The 20,419-nt window shown below is 46.8% G+C and overlaps 1 protein-coding gene across 9 annotated transcripts in view; it reads left to right on the top strand.

Annotated features, from left to right (window-relative positions):
• BCORL1 (BCL6 corepressor like 1) overlaps positions 1–20,419 on the top strand; it is a 92,653-nt gene that overhangs the window by 68,405 nt on the left and 3,829 nt on the right. For 7 of the 9 annotated variants that reach the window (XM_060182771.1, XM_060182772.1, XM_060182775.1 and 4 more), the window contains 2 exons: positions 12,602–12,679; positions 14,759–14,912. In XM_060182771.1, the coding sequence (XP_060038754.1) occupies positions 12,602–12,679; positions 14,759–14,912 (232 nt within the window). Of the gene's footprint in view, positions 1–12,601; positions 12,680–13,849; positions 14,045–14,758; positions 14,913–20,419 lie in introns of those variants that run through there. The other 2 variants (XR_009547478.1, XR_009547477.1) reach the window with 2 other exon arrangements.

The raw sequence follows: 20,419 nt of genomic DNA, 5'->3' as shown, positions 1-20,419 counted from the left end.
AGCATGGCCCAGACTTGAAGCCATCGTCCTTGGGGCTGGCCTCTGTTCCTCTTTCTATCCCTCCCTCCATCCCACACAACACCTGCCAGTTCTCCCAGTTCCTCAGAAATCCCGTGGGCTTGACAGTGCCCAAGGGTCCACTTCTTCCTGTCCTCCTGCTGCAGGTATCTGCGTCACATGTATCCTCTTCAGGTCTCTGGTGGCCCAGGGGGACCCATTTCTCAGCTAGGCATGTGGACTGGGTGTCCTTGTGGGACAAAGTATCAGTTACAAAGATGGGACTCTGAACTTCTGTCTTTTGTTTTGTTTTCACTTTCTCCTTGCTGGGGATCCAAGTGGAAGCAACCTCTCACTTCGATGACAGTGATGTCCCCTTGACTTGCCCCAGTTCCCTACTTCTTTCCATATCTTTCTCTCCTCCCTCACCTGCCCCCTCCAGAGGAGTGTCTGGTGTTCAGGCCTTAGTAAGGGACACCAGCCAACACGCATTCATTTTCTCATTAGCAGCCGCCAGCTGTTGGTCTGCAGTTAGATCAACATAGGGAAGGAGGGGAGTGTGGCCTGGGCATGCTCAGTAGCTCTCTCCTCAGCCTTGACCTCTGAATAAAGGAAACCCAGCCTCCGAGGTGACATCACAGCTGGGCCCTTTGCTAGTGATGGCTTCTTCAGGCTTTTGGAACCAGGCTGGAACAGCTGGGAGGCATACCACCCATCCCTCTGAGAGCTTCCATGCTAGTAGTTGAACCCCCTACCACAGGCCAGAAGCCCACAGGACTGAGGATCTGCCTGTGGGTGCTCCTTGTGACCCTGGGTCTGGACCTAGCTAGTCTAGAACTGTTCCCTCCTAGCCCCTTTAGCCCCCTCCCCCACCTCCAGACTTCTAGCTCCTGGCTCCCAGGGGCTCATGTGTTTATGGTACAAATGTTAACTAAGTAGCTGATGATGGAGGAAGAAACAAAGCCTAACTAGAGACCCAGATGGAGGGGTGAGGTTGGAAGTACCAAAGCCATACTTGTAGACCCAGCAAAAATCAAAAGCTGAAGGGGTCAGGTAGTGGCTCACCCTGGTAGAGCACACATGTTCACAGGTACAAGGACCCAGGTTTGAACCCCTGGTCTTTAACTGCAGAGGGAAAGCTTCACAAGTGCTGCAGCAGTATCCCAGGTGTCACTCCTCTTCCTCTCTTCTCCTTCTCCTTCTTCTTCTCTATCCCTCTGTCCCTCACCTTCCATCAAAAAGAAAAAGGAGAGGGCAGGGGAAATAGCATAAAGGTTATGCAAACAGACTCTCACACCTGAGGCTCCAAAGTCCCAGGTTCAGTCCCCCACCACCACTACCATAAGCCAGAGCTGAGCAGTGCTTTGGCATTTCTCTCTGTGTGTGGCTCTCTGTATCTCTCTCAAAACAAAATAAATTTTAAAAAGAAGAAGAAACTGCAGTAGAGAGAGAGAGAGAAAGAAAAAAGGAAAGAAAGAAAGAAATGGAAAAATTACCAGGAGGACCAGTGTATTCAGGCAAGCACTGAATCCTAGTGATCACTCTGGTGGCAACTGAATGAATAAATAAATAAGATCAGAAGCTGCTGAAAGAGGCTTTGACTCCTGCCCCTCCCCCCCCCCCCGCCACCAGCTCAGGGGTTCCAGGACCCTGTCCCTGGGGGACAGAGCAGGTGTGGGGTGCTCTTCCATTCATTTATCCTTAGTTGGTGACTCATTCCCTCTAGCTTGAGCCCTCAGCAGGGAAGCAGGCCTCTGGGTAAGCCATCTTCTGCAGCCTCCCTCCTTCTACCCCACAGACCACTTCTGGTCTCTTATACATACACATGCTGCTGTCTACACAGCCCTGGATTCCCAGGGAAAACTGGACCAGATGAACCCCCAGAGCCTTGAAGGCTGAGAAAAGTCCCACAGAGACCGTGTGCATCTCATCAACAGGTCTAGTCCAGGGGCTTCTCTGGGCCAGGAACTGCCTTCCTTCTGCAGGAACTTGGGGCCCTCTGAGTCCAAAGCTCTCTCTGCCCATGTCAGTAAGGAGAATCTTCTTCCCTAACCCTTCCCCCAAACCCCAAACTTATCTGAATGGTGAGAGAAAAATATAAAGTAGTTTAAAACCTGACTAGGCAAGCTCTAGAACTATACTAAAGTAGTCTAAAAAGGGAGCCAAATGGTGGTGTACCTGGTTGAGTGCAAAGATTAAAGTGTGCAAGGACCTGGGTTCAAGCCCCCCAGTCCCCATCAGTAGGGGGAAAGCTTCATAAATAGTAAAGCAGTGCTGTAGGTATCTCTCTTTCTCTCCCTCCCTCCCTCTCTATCTCCTCCTTCCCTCTCAAATTCTCTATCTAAAATAAATAAATAAAAGTAATTAAAATAGTTTAAAAAGTAGAAACAAACATTATATTATTTTATTTATTAGATATAGATAAAGAAATCAAGAGGGAAGGGGGAGATAGAGAGAAAGAGAGACACCGTCAGCACTGCTTTACAACTTGAGAAGCTCTCCCCTGCAGGTGGGGGTTGGGGGTTTGAACTCCAGTCCTTATGCATGGTAACATGTGCACTCAACTGGGTGTGCCACCACCCAGCTCTTTTAAAAATATTTACATATTTATTTCATTTAATAGGACAGAAAAATTGAGAGGGGAAGGACAGATAGAGAGGGAGAAAGAGTTATCAGGCTTTTTCAATGCCTTAACCCCAGTATTCCTCTATTATTTTTATTTTCTCTTAAGAAGTACAGTCTTTTTTTTTGGGGGGGTAAACATTCCTTTATAATTATAATTATTGTAGAGAAACAGAGAAATCAAAAGAAAAGAGGGACTTAGATAAAGATAGACACCTGCAGCACTGCTTCACCACTCATGAAACTTCCTCCCTGCAGGTGGGAACTGGGAGCTTGAACTCAGGTCCTCATACTTTTTTTTCTTTCTTTCTTTCTTTCTTTCTCTCTCTCTCTCTCTCTCTCTCTCTTTCTTTCTCTTTTCCTTTATTTCTTCCTTGCAGCAGGTGGAGTTGAAGGCTTGATCCTGGGTCCTCATGACTAGCATTATGTATGCTTAACCAGGTGGGCCACCACCCAGCCCTCCAGGTCCTTGTACATTTTAAAATTTTATTTATTTATTTATTTATTTATTTATTTATTTATTTATTTATTATTGGTTAGAGACAGAGAAAATTTAAGAGGGTAGGTGGAGATAGAGAGGGAGAGAGACAGAGAGACACCCACAGCACTGCTTCACCACTCGTAAAGCTTTCCCGCTGCAGGTGGGGACCAGGGGCTCAAACCTGGGTCTTTGTGCACTATAATGTGTGCACTTAACCAGGTGCATCACCACCTGACCCCTGGTCCTTGTACATTTTAACATGTGCGCTGCACTAGGTGTGCTACCACCCGGCCCCTTGGTAAACATTCTTAAAGATTTATGTATTGAGAGAGAGAGAGAGAGAGAGACCAGACCACCACTCACTTGTTGTATAAGATGATGCCAGGAATTGAACCTGCAGACTCTGGGGCCTCAAGCATGCCAGCTCTGTGGTCTTACCTACCTGAGCTGTCATTTCATCCCCTCTCCTCCAGAGTCCCAAGAGCGGTGGAGCAGCTGCAGGAAGGTTGAAGGTTGGCTGAACACTGTCCTTCGTAGCCCCGCCCCCAGATCCCCAGATCCTACACCTTGAAGCTTTTGTGTGGCCTTCTTTTTTTACATTGGGTTTGTTTACATCTGCTCTGTCTAGCTGAGGTAGCTGAAAAGAAAAGAGTTTTTTTGTTTTGTTTTGTTTTTTGTTTTTTGCTTTTCGTCCCCAAGTGTTTAGCTGTTCAGATTCTCTTCAGATTGTTTTCTTCCTTCCCTAGTGGATGTCCCATTGGGTAGCAAATGGAGGCAGCTCTCAGTAGGGTGCATAGGACCCTCTTTTCTGCTCTCAGTGGTGTGGCGCTCCCCTGACTGTGCGAGAGGCTAGCACAGGCTGGGAATCAAATCCTTTTAAAGACACAAAGGGATGGGCCATTTACTTCAGGTCTCCTGGCGTGATTCTTTTTGTAAAGCAGGAGATGCTGGTAATTCATCTGGCTTGCAAATAGGGATTTGCCTATATTGGGTGGGCTTACAGGGAAGCCCATTTCTCCTGAGGTTTCTGAAAGATGCAGGAAAGCATCATTTTATGCTTTCTTCCACCCATGTGCATTTATTGACTGTCCAGCTAGGTTTCAGGTTTCACAGGAGGCCAGATGGGAACCCTTTCCACCTTGGGCTTAAAGCGCCAAGCCATTCAACCCCCCCAAGGAATCTTAGTGTTGTTTTTCATTTTTATTATTTTTATTATAACTGGGAATCATAAGTCTTTTTTAAAGTTGTTTATTTATTTTGGATAGACATAGAAATTGAGAGGGAAGAGAGAGAGGAAAAGGGAAGAGAGAAGAGGAACCTGAAGCACTATTTCACTGTTCATGAAGTTTCCCACATGCAGGTAAGGGTGGGCGAGGGCCTTGAACCCAGCTCCTTACATACTGTAATGTTTGTGCTCAATCAGGTGCACCACTACCCAGTAACTATTTTTATTGTTTTTAAAGATTTACCTACTTATTTACAGAAGAGAGAACGAAACAGTGTCTCTTTGGCATATGAGATGCCAGGAATTGAACGCGGGACCTCATACTTCGAAGTACAATGCTCTAGTTACTGTGCTACCTCCCAGGCTGCCCCAATAGGTCCTTGACAGACCTCCCACATGGGCCAAATTACAGGCATGCATGTAACTGATTTGTCTTTTTTTTTTTTAAGAACTTGAAATATTGGGGCCAGGTGATGGCGTACCTGGTTAAGTGCACATATCACAGTGTGCAAGGGTCTGGGCTCAAGCCCCTGGTCCCCACCTTCAGGGGGAAAGCTTCATGAGTGATGAAACAGGGCTGTATCTGTCTCTCTCCCTCTCTACCTCCTCCTCCCCTCTCAATTTCTCTCTGTCTCTATCCAATTAATTAATTAATTTAAATAAAGAACTTGAAACATTCAATCTCTTTTTCCTCTGGCATATTGAATTAATAGTGATTTAAAAGATTATAAGCTAATAGGAGTATAGTTAAACACCATTCCCACCACCAGAGGTCTGTGTCCCCACCCCACCCCCCTACAGTAGATCTGAACCACCCCCCTTCCCCTGAATCTATTACTTTGGTGCAATATGATTTGCCTTTGAAGTCTTTGAAGAAAAGAGCCAAACTAGCCAAGATATACCAGGCTCAGTTTTTCTCCACTCTCAGAAAGATTGTGGGGGACATTGCAGTAGTCTGTTTGGGATGTTGTGTCACAGGAAGTAGCAGAACTGCTGTTCCTTCCACCCATTAAAGGGTTAGTGATTGACCACTCCAGGTCACTGAATCACAGGTTTTTGTTTTTGTTTTTTTCTGCCAGAGACCTCTGCCATCTGCCCCATGTCAGAGACCACTTGTTTTCTGTTTTTCTCACCTCTCATGTCCCTGTGCTCTAACTTCAGTTGAAGGAAATGGAGAGGGGGGTAATGGGACCCTGGGAAATGGAAAAACACTGAGCCCAGGTGACCGCTGGCATAGAGAACTTGACAGCAATCTTAATTGAGGACAAGCTCACATAACAGAAGCAACCGCTTCACAGTGAACAGTTCAGTGGTGGTCAGCGCGTTCACCTGCCTGCTTTCTGTCTCTGTGGATCTGCCTGCTCTAGACCATTCACACTGATGGAGTCATATAACGTGGGGCCTTTTCTGTCTGACTTCTTTTATGAAGCAGTATGTTTTCGAGAACCATCCATGTTGGTAGTGTGTCTTTAGTGCTTTCTTCCTTCTTAAGGCTATATAGCTTTTCCCCACTAGTTGAAAGGAAAGTATTCCTATGAAACCTTTCCTAAGTAGAAATAGTGAAGAAGTGGTTACCATTAATCTCTGTGGAACAACAAGGAGAACATCATTGCTTGAGTGTTTCCAGATCAAGACAAACAAACAAGACAACAACGAAACAAACCCAGCTTATTAGACCAGATAACACATAAAGCCTAAAACAGCACTAACATACAGTGAACACAGGGGTGATACCAGTTCTAGGGAAGAAGCCTAGTAGGGCCCCTATTGCTGCTCAGGGTATTGTTCCCTCTACAACAGCTGCTACTAAACCAGTGCCGCAAAAGTGGAACTCCTTCTGTTTCAGTTAGCAAAACCAGGCCAAGTTGCCACTGGTAACAGTAGGGGATTGGTTTTAGGACTCCCCACCTCCACCCCCCCAGTGGAGACCCAAATCTGAAGGTGGTCAGCTAGGGCTGGGGGAAACAGCATAATGGTTCTGCAAAATGGCTTCAGCGCCTGAGGCTCTGATTTCCAGGTTCAGTCCTTAAGCATCTAAGTACCACCATAAGCCACAGATGAGCAGTGCTCTGGGGGAAAAAGAAAAAAAAAAGAAATGCTGCATAATACTCTTTTGAGTATATGTCCTGGAACTTTTTTTATCCAGTTATCTGACGAAAGTCATTTTGGCTATTTCCAGGCTTTTGCTACTGTGAATAAAGCCACTATAAACACGGGAGTGCGTATATCCCTTCGAGTCAGTGTTATTATATCTTTGGAGTATATGCCTAGCAGTGAGATTGCTGGATCACATGGAATTTCCATTTGGATTTGTTTACAGATTCTCCATACTGTGTTCCAGAGTGGTTGTATCAGTTTACATCACGCTGTAATAAAAAGGGCTGATATTGTGTCCTTTGGGATAAAGTAGATGGAATCTGAGAATATGCTCAGTGAAACAAATAAGGAGGTGAAGGACAACTACAGAATGGTTTCCCTCAGATACAGACTATAGCCAATTGAATATACAAATGTGGAAAAAATGCCAACCTATTTTTCAGGACCGTGGGAGAACTAGAGTGGCTGTCTGTGGGAGTGGGAATGGGGACACAGACCTTTGGTGATGGGAGTGGTGAAAAAATGCAAATTAAAACTATACCCTTGCAATCATACAATCTTGTAAGCCATTGTTAAATAACTAATAAAAGTTCCATTAGAGAGAGAGAGAGAGCCAGAATAGTAGGATAGTGAAGCTCTTAATTAGTGACCCCAGTTTATTATCGCAAGCCAAAGCCATGTAAGGGGAAACAAAAAGAAAGAAAAAAAATGAAAGTGCTCAAATCCCTTGTGTGAAGTGGCATAGTGCTTGTATATAATTAATACAGTCCTCCCTTAGATTTCAAGTCATCTCTTGGTTGCTTATAATACCTAATTTCATGTAATGCTGTGTAGTCAGGCATTATACTGTGTTGTTTAAGCGATAATGAAAAAGGGAAAGTCCGTACATGCTCAGTACAGAGTATAGACACACCATCATAGGCCTCACTGCATAGTATACATTATCTTTCTTTTAAAGAAAAAAATAGTCTTATTTATTAATGAGAGAGCAGGAGATGGGGAGAGAATATGAGAGCTTCACTTTGGCACACTCGATGCCAGGGATTAAACTCGGGACCTCATGCTTGATTGTCCAGTGCTTTATCTACTCTACCACCTCCCAGGCCACCATAGTTTGCATTTTCGATCTGTGGTTGGTTGAATCTTCAGATGCAGAACTGTGTTTGAGATCTGGCTGTATCAGTGTAGGACTTTCAGAAGGGTGAAATGGCTTAATGGGGACTTTGAAAAAAGTAAGGAGAGCTGGCATATCTCATCGTAGAATTATGCCACTTTTTTTTTTCTTTATCCATTCATCAGTGAATAGACATGTGAGTGGCATCTGTGAGTTTACAGTTGTAAGTGGGTCTGCTGTGACCACACATGGACATGTTGTCTGATTCCAGTTTTCAGGGCTTTTAGATACACACCTGTCCTACATATACCTAGGCATAAATGGGCACTTTCTCTGTACTTGACTTAACAGTACATTTATAACCTTAAAAAATGTGGGGAGCATAGGGTCTGGAAATGAGCACACCTGGTAGAGCACATATGTTCCAATGCACAAGGATCCAGTTTCAAGTCCCCAGTTCCCACTTACAGGGGCAAAGTTTCACAAGACGTCAAGCAGTGCTGCTGGTGTCTTTCTCTTTCCCTCTTTATCTCCATGTTCCCTTTAAGTTTCTTTCTGTCTCTATCAAAGAAGTTAACTAAAATATTAAAAAGAGCATCTATAAAGGATTAAAAGAGTATAGTGTGCGTGTATACGTACTCCTTACCATCCACCACTGACACATGTTTGTCCCGTCACACCAATTGGAGCTGAGGATACTTTTAAATGATTTTTATTTATTTCATAGTAAATTGCTTTGTTTATTTATTCATTCATTCATTCACTCATTCATTTTTACCAGAGCCCTACTCAGCTCTGGCATACGGTGGTGCAGGAGATTGAACCTGGGACTTTGGAGCCTCAAGCATGAGAGTCTCTTTGCATAACCATTATGCTGTCTACCCCTGCTAGATAGTTTCACACTGAAAGAGATGGGGAAATCCAGGCACCACTCCGGAACATGCCATACTGGGTCTCAAATTGGGAGCCTCAGGCATGATAACCCCTCACTCCATCAGTTGAGCTGTCTTCCCAGGCATGAGGATAGGGTATACTTTTGAAGGATGGGGTGAGGACGTGGTGGTATGGAGAGGCAAAGGACAGAGAAAAGGAATGTGACTTCACCTGAGCTGTACCACTAAGCAGAGTTTCTCGTGTGCCATTCATAGGCTTATCCTGACTTTTGCATCTCTGTTCATGTCAGTTAACTCGTGACTGTCAGGGGCTGGGATGGCATGGGACGGAGGAAGCAAATACACCTGTGGGTAACACAGATTTTCTGTCAGTGAAGAGAATTAGAGGAATGTGCTGTGGGGGGCTCTGCAGGCAGTTCCTCAAGAGAAGCCCCAGTAATGTGCAAAGTTGGGGGCTGCTCTGACAGAATCCTTGTGTGACCTCCAGGAGGGAGGTCCACAGTCATGTGAATGCATATGTTTTGGCATTCTGGTGAAGCAAGCACATTATTTTACCGTCTTCCTCCATATCCACCCTTTCATCTCTTTCTGCCTTTCTCCTCCATCTTTGTCTGTAGCATGCTCTGTGTGCCGGATGCCCGGGCTTAATACTGAAGAGACAAGGTTGAACAGACAGGCATGGGCTGGGGAAGGTGGTGGTGCACCTAGTTGAGCACACACAATACAATGTGTAAGAATCCAGGTTCAAGCCCCTGCTCTCCATCTGCACGGAGTGGGGAAGAGCTTCACGAGCAGTGAAGCAGTGCTACAGGTGTCTCTCTCTCTCCTTCTCTCCAGATCCCCTTTCCCTCTTGATTTTTCTCTGTCTCTATCCAATAAAATAAAAAGAAATAAAACTAAAAAAAAAAAAAGCATATCCCCTGCCTTCCTTTTGGGCATTTGACAGCCTCATTTTTTTTCCTCTCATAGGGTACTTAGCACAGGGCTGGGCTCAGAAAGTAGGCAACTCCCTGACAGAGAGTTCTGAAGAGCCTTCAGAAGAGACTCTTCCAATCTTCAATTGGCTCTAGGTACTGAACAGCACATGACCTACTGTGAACTTAGTGTTTTCCTGGAATGAACAAAAGAAACAATGTATATAACCAAAGGTTTTCCACTCTGGCTGCTCAGTCACTGCTTTGAAAGCTTCTCTTTGACTGCCTTTCCTTATAGGAAGAGAGAAACTTCATTTCCTTGACAGTTGCTTAAAAAATACCTTTTTTTCAGGCAGTCACAGCAGCTGGTAGAATTCTGGCTCAGAGGATGTGTGTTCAAAAGAATCCTTTAAAAGTGACGGCCACGGGGATTGGGTGGTGACTCTCCAGGTGGAGCACACAAGTTACTATGATTGAACTTGGGTTCAAGCCCTGGGTCCCCACCTACAGGGTGGGGGGAGAAGCTTCATGCACAGTAGAACAGTACTGCAGGATCTCTCTCTCTCTCTCTCTCTCTCCCTCCCTCCCTCCCTCCCTCTCTCTTTATCAAAAGGAAAGCAATGGGGGGGAAGGCCCCCAGGATTGATGGAGTTTTGTAGCCACCGAGACCCAGCAATGACCCTGGAGGCCAAAACAAAACAAGCAAGAACAGAGTGATAGTCACAGGCTGGTGAAATAGCTCATCTGAGAAGGAACTTGCTTTGCCCTGTGCACAACCCAAGTTCAATTCCTGGGCCCCATGCAGCACTGATTCAGTGCCCTGTGAAGCACAGCTTTAGTGCTGTGGTGTTTGCCTCTATTCCTCTCTCTCTCTCTCTCTCTCTCTCTCTCTCTCTCTCTCTCTGTCTCTCTCTCTCTCTTTATGAAAGCACTGCTCAGCTGTGACTTATGTTGTTGCTAGAGATTGAACCTGGGACCTCAGGGCCTTAGGCATGAAAGCCTTTTGCATAATCACTGAACTATGTCCCAGGCCCTATCTCCTGTCTCTGTCTGAAACAAATCAGGCCTTAGTGATAACAGGAAAAAAATGGCTACCAACTTCCTGTTGTGATTTGGTTTACAGGGGCCACCCTCACCTCACCTGTGTTCTTTGGACTCTCCTGTCCTGTTGCTTGGGTGTCACTGGAGGGCTGGTGGCAAAGCTAGATGGTTGGCCATCTGTACTAGGTGGCATCGTGGTAGTGTGCCCACAAATGACACAGTTGAATTTGTCATGGAAACCAGCTTCTAGTCCCCATGGATTTGTGAGGTGAAGTGCCTCTAGGGACAACCTCTGTCTGTCCTTGGATCAAATCTCCCTGTTGTGGTGGAATATTCATAGAAATTTTCACTATTTTAATCTCGGTCTCTCTCCCCACCCCCATCACAGGGGTTCAGTGCCTGCATGACTCCGCCATTCCTGGCAGCCATTTTTCCTCTTTCTTTATTCTTTCATTTTTTTTAAACCAGAGAACTGCTTAACTCTGACCTTTGGTGGTGCTGGGCATTGAACTGGTAACCTTTGGTGCCTCAGGCATGAAAGTCTTTCAGCATAACCACTATGCTATCTCCCCAGGCTTTATTTTTGATAGAGGTGAGAGAAAGAGAGGGAGAGAGAGAGTGAAAGTCATAGAGAAGGTGACATGCCTGCAGCATTGCTCTACCACACATGAAGCTTACCTCCCCTTCAGGTGAGGATCAGGGGCTTGAACCTGGGTCCTCGTGCATAGTGATTTTCACTCCACCATCCAACCCCTGTTTTAACCACCTGGAACTGTAGAGTTGAGTCATGTTCTGGCCATTTGTAGTACTGTGCAACTATCACTAGTGTGGAGTTCCAGAAGTTTCTTATCACCCCCAAAAGTGGCCCTGTGGCCATTGGGCAGTCATTTCCTGATTCCTCTTCCTCCATCCCAGCCTCCAGTAACCTCCAGTCTGCTTTCTATATCTGGATTTGCCTGTTTGGACTATTTCACAAACATGAACTCATACCAGAGGTGTCCTTCTGTGTCTGGCTTCTTCTCATTTAGTCTAATGCTTCAAAGTTTACTCAGGGGCCCGGGAGGTGGTACAATGAGTAAGACACTGAACTCTCAGGAATGAGGTCCCAAGTTCAGTCCACAGCATCCCATGTGCCAGAGTGATGCTCTGGTGTTCGTTCTCTCTCTCAATCTCTCTCTCTCCCTCCCCTCCCTCTCTATCTTATGTTAACAAATAACATCTTTTCAGTGGATACAGTGTTAGACTGTCAAGCTTGAGGTCCTGAGTTCAACTCAGTATTCCCCGTACCAGAATAATACTCTGGTGTGTTCTCTGTCTCTCTCTAAATAAATCTTAAAAATAAAATAAAACTCACCCCTGTTTTGTAGCTGAAACATGTGGGCTCTTTCCACTTGATGGCTATTGTGAATAGAACATTCATGTCTGAGCTTTTGTCTGAACACCTGTCTTCAATTCTTTGGGGGGTATATCTGCCTAAATGTGGAAGTAAGAGGTGTTTATAAAGATAAACGTAGCCATCTCCTGCATGCTTTTCAAGTGATGAAGCAAAAGGGATTATAGTCCTTATCTTCCTTTAAACTGGAGAGATGGTGGTTAGATAGATAAGCGCCTGATCCACAGGGAGTTACAATCAAGACAGGTCTCCAATTCTGCTTGTAGTGTGATTCCCTACATCATTTAAGCAGGGGGTTTGGGAGAGTCCCAGACCTGAATGTCTTCTGGCTCATCAAGTGAGAGCACAGAGCTGGCTGGGTGGGGACAGTTGAATCTGAGAAGGCATAACATATGTCGCTACTTCCTCCCCTCCCCCAGCCAGCCAGCTGTTGACACGTAGGAATGTTGGACACAATGTTGCAAGATCCTTCAGATTTGTTTTTTCAAGAGAAGTTGAAAATCCAGATTCTTAAGTGAAATCTTGCAATTTTAAAATGAGAGAAGTTCATTATTATTTGGGGAGTGGGGAGAGGAGTTTAAACCCCAGGAGACCTGATGGACTAGCTTTTTTTTGGGGGGGGGGGCGATGGGGTGGTGACTCCTGGCTTCTGGTTTCCAACCTCTGATGGGCAGCAGGAAATGGATCTCTTTGGTCATTCCCATCACCACTTGCAGTCTATCCTTTCCTTCTACTGGTGTCTGAGCCCCATAAGAGTACCCTTTGCTTCTAGATCCCTTCTCCAGCAGATCCTTCTCATCTCACTGCCTTCTCTTCCTTTACAGATCACCTTTCCGATCTTCAGGGCCGGGCAGAGGGTGATCCCGGTGTGTCCTGGGATTTTTACAGCAGTTCTGTGTTGGGTAAGTTTTTGTTTTTTTGTTTTTTTTTAAGTGGATGTTTCCCATCCTTGTCTGAAGCTCAGAGGATGTGGGCTTTGCTTTGGGTGTCGTTGACTCTTGTGAAAGATAGGAGGAGGAACCCAGTGGCAGTTGTCCTTCTTCGCCTGTTAGGAATTTACAGAGCCTTTCAGCTCCAGCCCTGGCCCACGCTTTCCCCAGACTCAGCTCTTTGACTCAAACAAGAAGTTGCCACTGATTTGGACAGAGCCATTGCTCACAAACCCTCTACCACTCCTTACCCTTGCTCCTATAAAAGTCCTCACTTTGCCAGGGTCCCTGCCATTGCCCTTGCTTTATTCACACGCTGACAGAAACTGACATTGCCACCTCCTCTGGTGCGACTGCCTCAGGAGGAACCCAGCCCCTCATCTGGAAGCTACCGTGACCTTCCCACCCTTTCTCCATGAGACACACACTTTATTTCTTTTAATTTAGTGATTTCTTTTTTAAAAAATATTTATTTATTTATTTATTTATTTATTCCCTTTTGTTGTCCTTGTTGTTTTATTGTTGTAGTTATTATTGTTGTTGTTGGATAGGACAGAGAGAAATGGAGAGAGGAGGGGAAGACAGAGAGGGGGAGAGAAAGATAGACACCTGCAGACCTGCTTCACCATCTGTGAAGCGACTCCCCATGCAGGTGGGGAGGTGGAGACTTGAACCGGGATCTTTAAGCTGGTCTTTGCACTTCTCGCCACATGCGCTTAACCTGCTGTGCTACCGCCTGACTCCCATGATTTTCTTTTTTAGAATATATTTTTATTTATTAGGTAGAGACAGAGAAATTTAGAGGGGATGGGGGGAGAGATGGAAAGAGACAGAGGGATAGCTGCAGCTCTACTTCACCACTCATGAAGCTTTCCCTCTACAGGTGGGGACCAGGGGCTTGAACCTGGGACCTTGTTCACTGTAACATGTTCACTTTACCAGGTGCACCATTGCCTGGCCCCCCATAGTGATGTTCAAGATCACGAGATAATAGAGGTGTAGTTCCACACCGCTCCCACCACCAAAGTTCTGTGCCTCTCCCTCCTCCCCAGGGTTAACCACCATAGTTTTCCTAAAGTCTTAGACATGGTTTAACTGTGTTTTATTGTTGTTTCATTTTGTTTCTTTGTTGTTGTTGGCAAGTTCGTGTGTATCAGTTCTCTAGGTTCCATATATGAGTGAAACCATCTGTTATTTGTCAGTCATCTCTTATTTTGCTGAACACAGTCACCTCCAGTTCTATCCATTTGGTCCCAAATACAGTATCATGTATTTTAATCATCAAGTAGTACTCCATGGAATCGATGTCCCATAACTTCTTCATCTGTCGATGGGCATGTAAGTTGCTTCCATCTTTCGGCTATTGCAAATAATGCAGCTGTGAACCTAAGGGTGCATATATCCCTTCCAATTAGACTCACACACTTTTGGACATACCTGCCATCTTCTGAGCCCTCGGCCACCTGGCCTGCATTTTCCTACCCTGAAAGAGCAGCCCATCTCCACCTGTGGTCTCCAGAAAGAATTCACCCACAGAGCCAAGAATGTAGATTTAGGGAGGTGCCCCATGCTCACCCTGGGGAAGTCAGGGCAGAGGGAGTTGGGATGGAACGGTACATCCCACGTGGACACACGCATGGCTGGGGCAGGGAACACAAGTCTCAAGAGCCTGGGAGCCCAACAGGCAGGCAGTTGGAGACTGGGAAGTAAGGGACAGTGGCTCTTTTCTCTTTTGTCTTGGATTACTGATAGGATCTTCAGGCTTCTCACTCCAACATCTGAGCCGCTCATCCTGCACCTCACCCTGCCTTTCTCCACTTGGAAGGTGAAGGAGCACAGTGAACCTCAGGCCACAGAACCCTCTCTCCCAGGGCCGGAGTTTCCACATGCCCTCCAGAGCTTGACGATGGGATACACAAAGCCCAGGGTCTGTGGGCTGATGACTTTCCCATACCGCTCCCCCACCTTCACGTCCCTTTCTCTTACTGGATCACCTCTTGAGTTTTGTGCCTGGAGTCAGGCCCAACTCCCTTGTATGCTATTTCCTTACAGAGGAAAAGGATGGGTTTGCCTGTGACCTCCTGCACAATCCCCCCGGGAACTCTGACCATGAAGGCAACGACGAGGAAGACGATGATTTCATGTTTGAGCTCTCTGACAAGCCTCTTCTCCCTTGCTACAACCTCCAAGTGTCAGTGTCTCGCGGGTGAGTATCTGAGTGCTCTCCTGGGACGGTGCACCCGGGATCCTGGCAACCCTTGGCCTGCCTCCCTGGGCAGGGTGTAATTCTCCAGAAGGAAGCTGAGACTTGGAGTACAGAGTGCTGTAGCCTAGGACAGATCAGATAGAGATGGACAGTGTCACCTGGCCTTCCCACCAGGACTGGTGGGATTGAAGGGAGAACCTGCTAACTCTGGCTACTGTGTTGACACCATGTTTTTTCTTTGTTTTTATTTTGGATAGGAATAGAGAGACATCAAGGGGGAAAGTCACCTGCAGTCTTGCTTCACCACTCACAAAGCTTCCCTCCTCCTGCAGGTGGGGACCAGGGGCTTGAACCCAGGTCCTCGAGCATTGTAATGTGTGAGCTCAATCAGCTGTGCCACCACCCAGCCCCAACACCATTTGTTTTTCCTGAACCCCAAATCTAGATGCACTGAGAAGGATCCCCACACTTCTCCTAAGTAGAAGGAATGATCTGGGAGATATTTAAGCTGATGAACTATTAGAATCTCTGCAACGTTTTTGTGGTTTCTTGGGACAGCCAGACAGACTATTTGAAATTGAGATTCTCTGAAAAGCTGGGACATATGGTTGCCATAGCTATGGGCCCCCCTGGGGTCCTTAAGTAATCCACAGGCTAGCTTCTCTGAGTCTTAATGTTGGCACCACTGATCACATCGGGCTGTCAGCTCAGATTACCATGCACATTATAATGGGGATCACCCATTTTCCAAGATCACAGTACACCTGAACCCGGTCTAATCGCTAGGGGGTATGAGGTAGCCGGCAGGGTTGGGGTGCTTGCAAGGCTCGCCAGTCACCAGGCCAATCCCAGTAGGTGTGCATGGGAGGAGGCAGGATGAATCGCCCTTTGTTCCTGGCCTCCCAGAGCAAGTGTTTCCTTCTTGATCTCTTCACTGATCCCTTTGCAAACAGTTTTACAGATTTTTAATTTCATTTTTTTCTAAGACCTGTTTCAAAGCTAGTAGTTTGTCTCAAAGGGAGCATGTCTGTGTGTGTGTGTGTGTGTGTGTGTGTGAGAGAGAGAGAGAGAGAGAGAGAGAGAAAGGTAGAGAGAGAGGGAGAGGGAGAGGGAGAGGGAGAGAGAGAGAGAGAAAGGTAGAGGGAGATGTAGAGGTAGAGAGAGAGAGAGCTGTGCACAGTCACTTGGGGATCCTCCAGGAGAGCCCCTTATTGAACCATACCCATTTTGCATCCTTTCCCCACTGACCTGATCAGAATGAACATAGTCAATATGATGACAGTGGGGCGGAGTGTCACATTTCAGGGGCTTTGGGTCCTTATTCTTCTGGGCATAAACTGATCCCCAAGGGTGGGGCAGGGCCTCTGGGATATAGTATTGCACAGTTAATTAATTCCTCCAAAGTATTCAGCACCTCCTCCTCTGAAACAGGATCCTGGGCCCTAGGCAGTCAGGGACCAGGGTAGCAAGTGTGCTCTAGGGACAAACAGAGCCATCTAGGACCCAGGACCCAGGGCCACCCCACTGCTCGGTTCAGCCATCCAGGTGGGAGGCCTGCTTTCTGCAGAGAGCTGGGGATGGGCACCGCCTCCCAATCAGCCCTTCCCCACAGCTGCAGCATGATGGGAAAATTTCTGTCCTTCCAGAAGGAGGGAGAGTACAGAATGAGGCCACTGAGGCCCTGTCAGGTTAAGAAATGTCCTTGAGTCATCAGTACAGCAGGGCTGAGTTCTGATCACGCTTGTTAAGGTTCTGAGGGTAAGGGGCTGGGTGGTGGTACACTTGACTGAACACACACTTTACAGCGTGCAAGGACCTAGGTTCAAGACCCCGGTCCCCACCTGCTGGGAGGAAGCTTCACATGTGGAGAAACAATACTGCATGTATCTATCTCCCTATCTCCCTATCTCTCATCTCAACTTCTATCCAATGTAAATAAGTTTTCAAAATAACAACAACAACAACAATAATAATAATAATAAAGATTCTGAAGATGGAAAGCAGTGGTCTGGGTGTGTGGTAGCTTCTCTCTCCCCACCCAGAACCCTCTATGCCCTGGTTGATTGAGGCAGCACAACTTCCTAGTGGTTTTTGCTTGTTTGTTTGTTTGTTTTTGCTGGAAATATTGTATTTGAGAGTTAAAAATAGGGATGGGCATTGAAGTTTTAGGTGCTGTACAGAACAGTCCAGCCTGTAAATATGTCTAAGGTAGTTTCCTTGACTCAAATACTAAAGGCCAGAGCACAGCTCCAGCCTGCAAAGGTTGCTCAGTCTAGCGGGAGAGAGATTGAGTGTAATCCACTCGAATCACAGATGCAACATCCCAAGCTGACTTCTTATTTTCAAACACTTGAGCTGTGGGGGGCAGGTGGTAGCATACCCGGTTAAGCGCACACATTATAGTGTGCAAAGTCCCCACCTGTAGGGGGAAAGCTTCACAATTGGTGAAATAGGGCTGCAAATGTCTCTCTGTCTCTTTCCCTCTCTGTCCTCTCTCCCTTCTCAATTTCTCTCTCCCTAATAACAAATAAGTAAATTAAAAAAAATTAAAACAAAAACTTGAGCCATTCAGAAGAGCATTGAATGAAAACAGAAAGTTCTCCTCACTGCAGCCCCCAATCCTATGCCACAGAGAGAACCATTGCTGGTTTCCATTGTACCCTTTCCTCTGAGCGTCCTGTTAGAATCAGGGGTGTGGGAGGAGGAGGAGCCGGGACTGGTCGAGGAAAAAAAAAAAAAAGAATCAGGGGTGTGCCACCAGACCATGGGAGATGGGATGAACACCCAATGAGGGGAGGTTTCAGGGGACAGCCTGGCATCTCAACTGGGCCAAAGAGAAGAGGGTGATGGACATGGCACAAGCAGAGACACAGGCTCAATAGCATCCAAGTTTAGGAAATTAATAAATTGGTGGAGTGGGGTGTGGCAGCTGGCATCTCACCTGGTTGAACGCACATGTTACCATACGTAAGGATTCAGGTTCAAACCCCTGCTCCCCATCTGGAAAGGGGAAACTTCATGAGCAGTGAGGCAGTGCTGCTGGTCTCTCTCTCACCCCTTGCCTTCTTTATTATCTTTATTTATTTATCAGATAGACAGCCAGAAATTGAGAGGAAGAGAGAGCTGCAGCCTTGATCCACCACCATGAAGCTTTCCCCTTGCAGGTGGGAGCTGGGGGTTTGAACCCAGTTCCTTGTGCATTGTAGTGTGTGTGCTTAACCAGGTGTGCCACCACCCAGCCCCACCCCTTACCTTTTTAGTTTTTCTCTGTTTTATCAAATAAAATAATACAATAAAAATCAATTTAGAAAAGGAAAGCAGCAAAAAAAAATCATTAAAAAGGGAGTTGGGCGGTAGCGCAGTGGGTTAAGCACACGTGGCACAAAGCGCAAGGACCAATTAGGATCCCAGTTCGAGCCCATGGCTTCCCACCTGCAGGGGAGTCACTTCACAGGCGGTGAAGCAGGTCTGCAGGCGTTTCTCTGTCTCTCTTCCTCTCTGTCTCCTCCTTCTCTCTCAATTTCTGTCTCTAGCCAATAACAAATATATTTTTTTTAAAAAAGGAAAGCATCGATGAGAGCTGGGTGGTGACACATCCAGTTGAGCACACATTACCATATACAAGGACTCAGGCTCAAACCCCCAGTCCCCACTGGCAGGGGGAAAGCTTCATGAGCAGTGAAGCAGGGCTGTAGGTATCTCTCCCTCTCTCCCTCTCTAGCTCCCCCTCTCATCTCAGTTTCTCTCTGTCTTTAGCAAAAAGAAACAAAAAGGGGAAACCATGGCCACTGGGAGTGGTGGATTTGTCATGCAGGCACCCAAGCCCCAGTGATAACCCTGGTGGTGAGAGAGAGAGAGAGAGAGAGAGAGAGAGAGAGGATAGGGAGAGGTCAGGCAGTGGCATACCTGGCTGAAAACACATGTTATAGTGTGCATGGACCTGGGTTTTAGCCCCAGGTCTCTACCTGCAGAGGGAAAGCTTTGCAAGTGGTGAAACAGGCCTGCAGGTGTCTCTATTCTCCTTCTCCATCTCCCCTACCCTCTCAATTTCTGATCGTCTCTATCCAATAAACAAAAGATGAGAGAGAGAGAATGGGAGGGAGGGAGAGAGCGGGAAAGCAAGTAAGCATAATGGCTTGGGATGTCACATGTATGATGGTTCTACAAGTCTTTTGTGTCTAAGGTTCCAAATCCAGCCCCCAGCTCCACCAGAAGCCAAAACAACAGAGCTCTGGTTAAGAGAGAGAGAAGGTGGGTGGGGGGGGTGAGGGAGGGAAGAAAAAAAGCAGAGATAATCCTTCAGCAAGTGGCTAGCTCTTGGTAGAGTAGAGGACAAACACTTTGTGTTTGTGTCTGTGTTACTTTCTCAAGGTTGGGTTCAGGAAGTTGAATTGGGGTAGTGTTTGGAAGGTCTTGCATAATATCAGTCTTAAGAATTTGGAGTTGTTCTCTGGAGGTACCTGGGAGCCACTGAACATTCTTGGGGGAGGGCTTGAAAGGGTCAGATTTTCTTCTTAGAAAAACAAATACTAACAGAGGTGCTAGTGAGGCTGCGTGGGAGTGGAGAGAGAGAGAGAGGGACAGAGAGAGATCACAGTTAGGACTCTGTGGTGACATATATGCCCTGGTCCAGGATGGCAGAGACCACAGACATGGGAAAAGAGGAAGGGAGAGAAGGAGATGCCCAGGCTGTGGGGCCCATTGATGTGTGTGAGGGGGGCGCCCTTCTTCCTGGTGTTCTCAGTAAGCATGCTTTGAGCGCTTCTCAGCTGTCCTCAGGCTGCCGCCCGCCCAGTTAACTCTGCTCAGCAAAGTCAGACTGGCTGTAATGTGAGCTCAGGCCCTGCGGACCCCGTGTTTGCTGCTGCTTCTGCGCTGCCACTGGAGAACAAACTCTTCTAATGCATTCCAGAGCCAGAAAGAAATGCCTTTTGGATTACCCATAGTTGAGGCCTCTCCCCATGGCTTCCCCAGTGCAAGGGAAGATCTTGGAGAACAAACAGGCTCCGGAAGCAAGAGTGAGGACAGGAAAGAGAAGCCAGACTGAGATTGGCAGGGGGTTGCCAGGAAGAAGAGCTGGTCTTTACAGGTGGTGAATTCCAGTTCATGGGTGTGTAATAAGATGGGGGCAGGGTGCTGAGTGGTCAGTTCTGGCGGGTCCCATCTCCTTCTACTCCCACTTGTTGAAAGTGTTTCTTCATGGCTTGAGCATTGGCCCTTTGTAACAGAAAGTGGGGCCCCGGCAGTGGCACACTCAGTTGAGTGCACATCTTATTATACACAAGGACCAGTGTTCGGGCCCCTGGTCCCCATCTGCAGGGGGGAAGCTTCACCAGCAGTAGAACAGGGCTGTAGGTGTCTCTCTTTCTCTCGCCCTCAGTTTTTCTCTGTCTTTATCAAGGAAAAGAAAGAAAGAAGGAAGGGACTTGGTGGTAGCACATGACTCACCATATTCAGGGACCTGGGTTCAAGTCCCGCCCCCTCCCCAGCCCCACCCGTGGAGGAGG

The sequence above is a fragment of the Erinaceus europaeus genome, chromosome X (assembly GCF_950295315.1).
Source record: "Erinaceus europaeus chromosome X, mEriEur2.1, whole genome shotgun sequence".
In the NCBI taxonomy this organism is placed as follows: Eukaryota; Metazoa; Chordata; class Mammalia; order Eulipotyphla; family Erinaceidae; genus Erinaceus; species Erinaceus europaeus.
The sequence above is the reverse complement of the archived record's forward strand: the minus strand, read 5'-3'. Positions and strand labels throughout refer to the sequence as shown.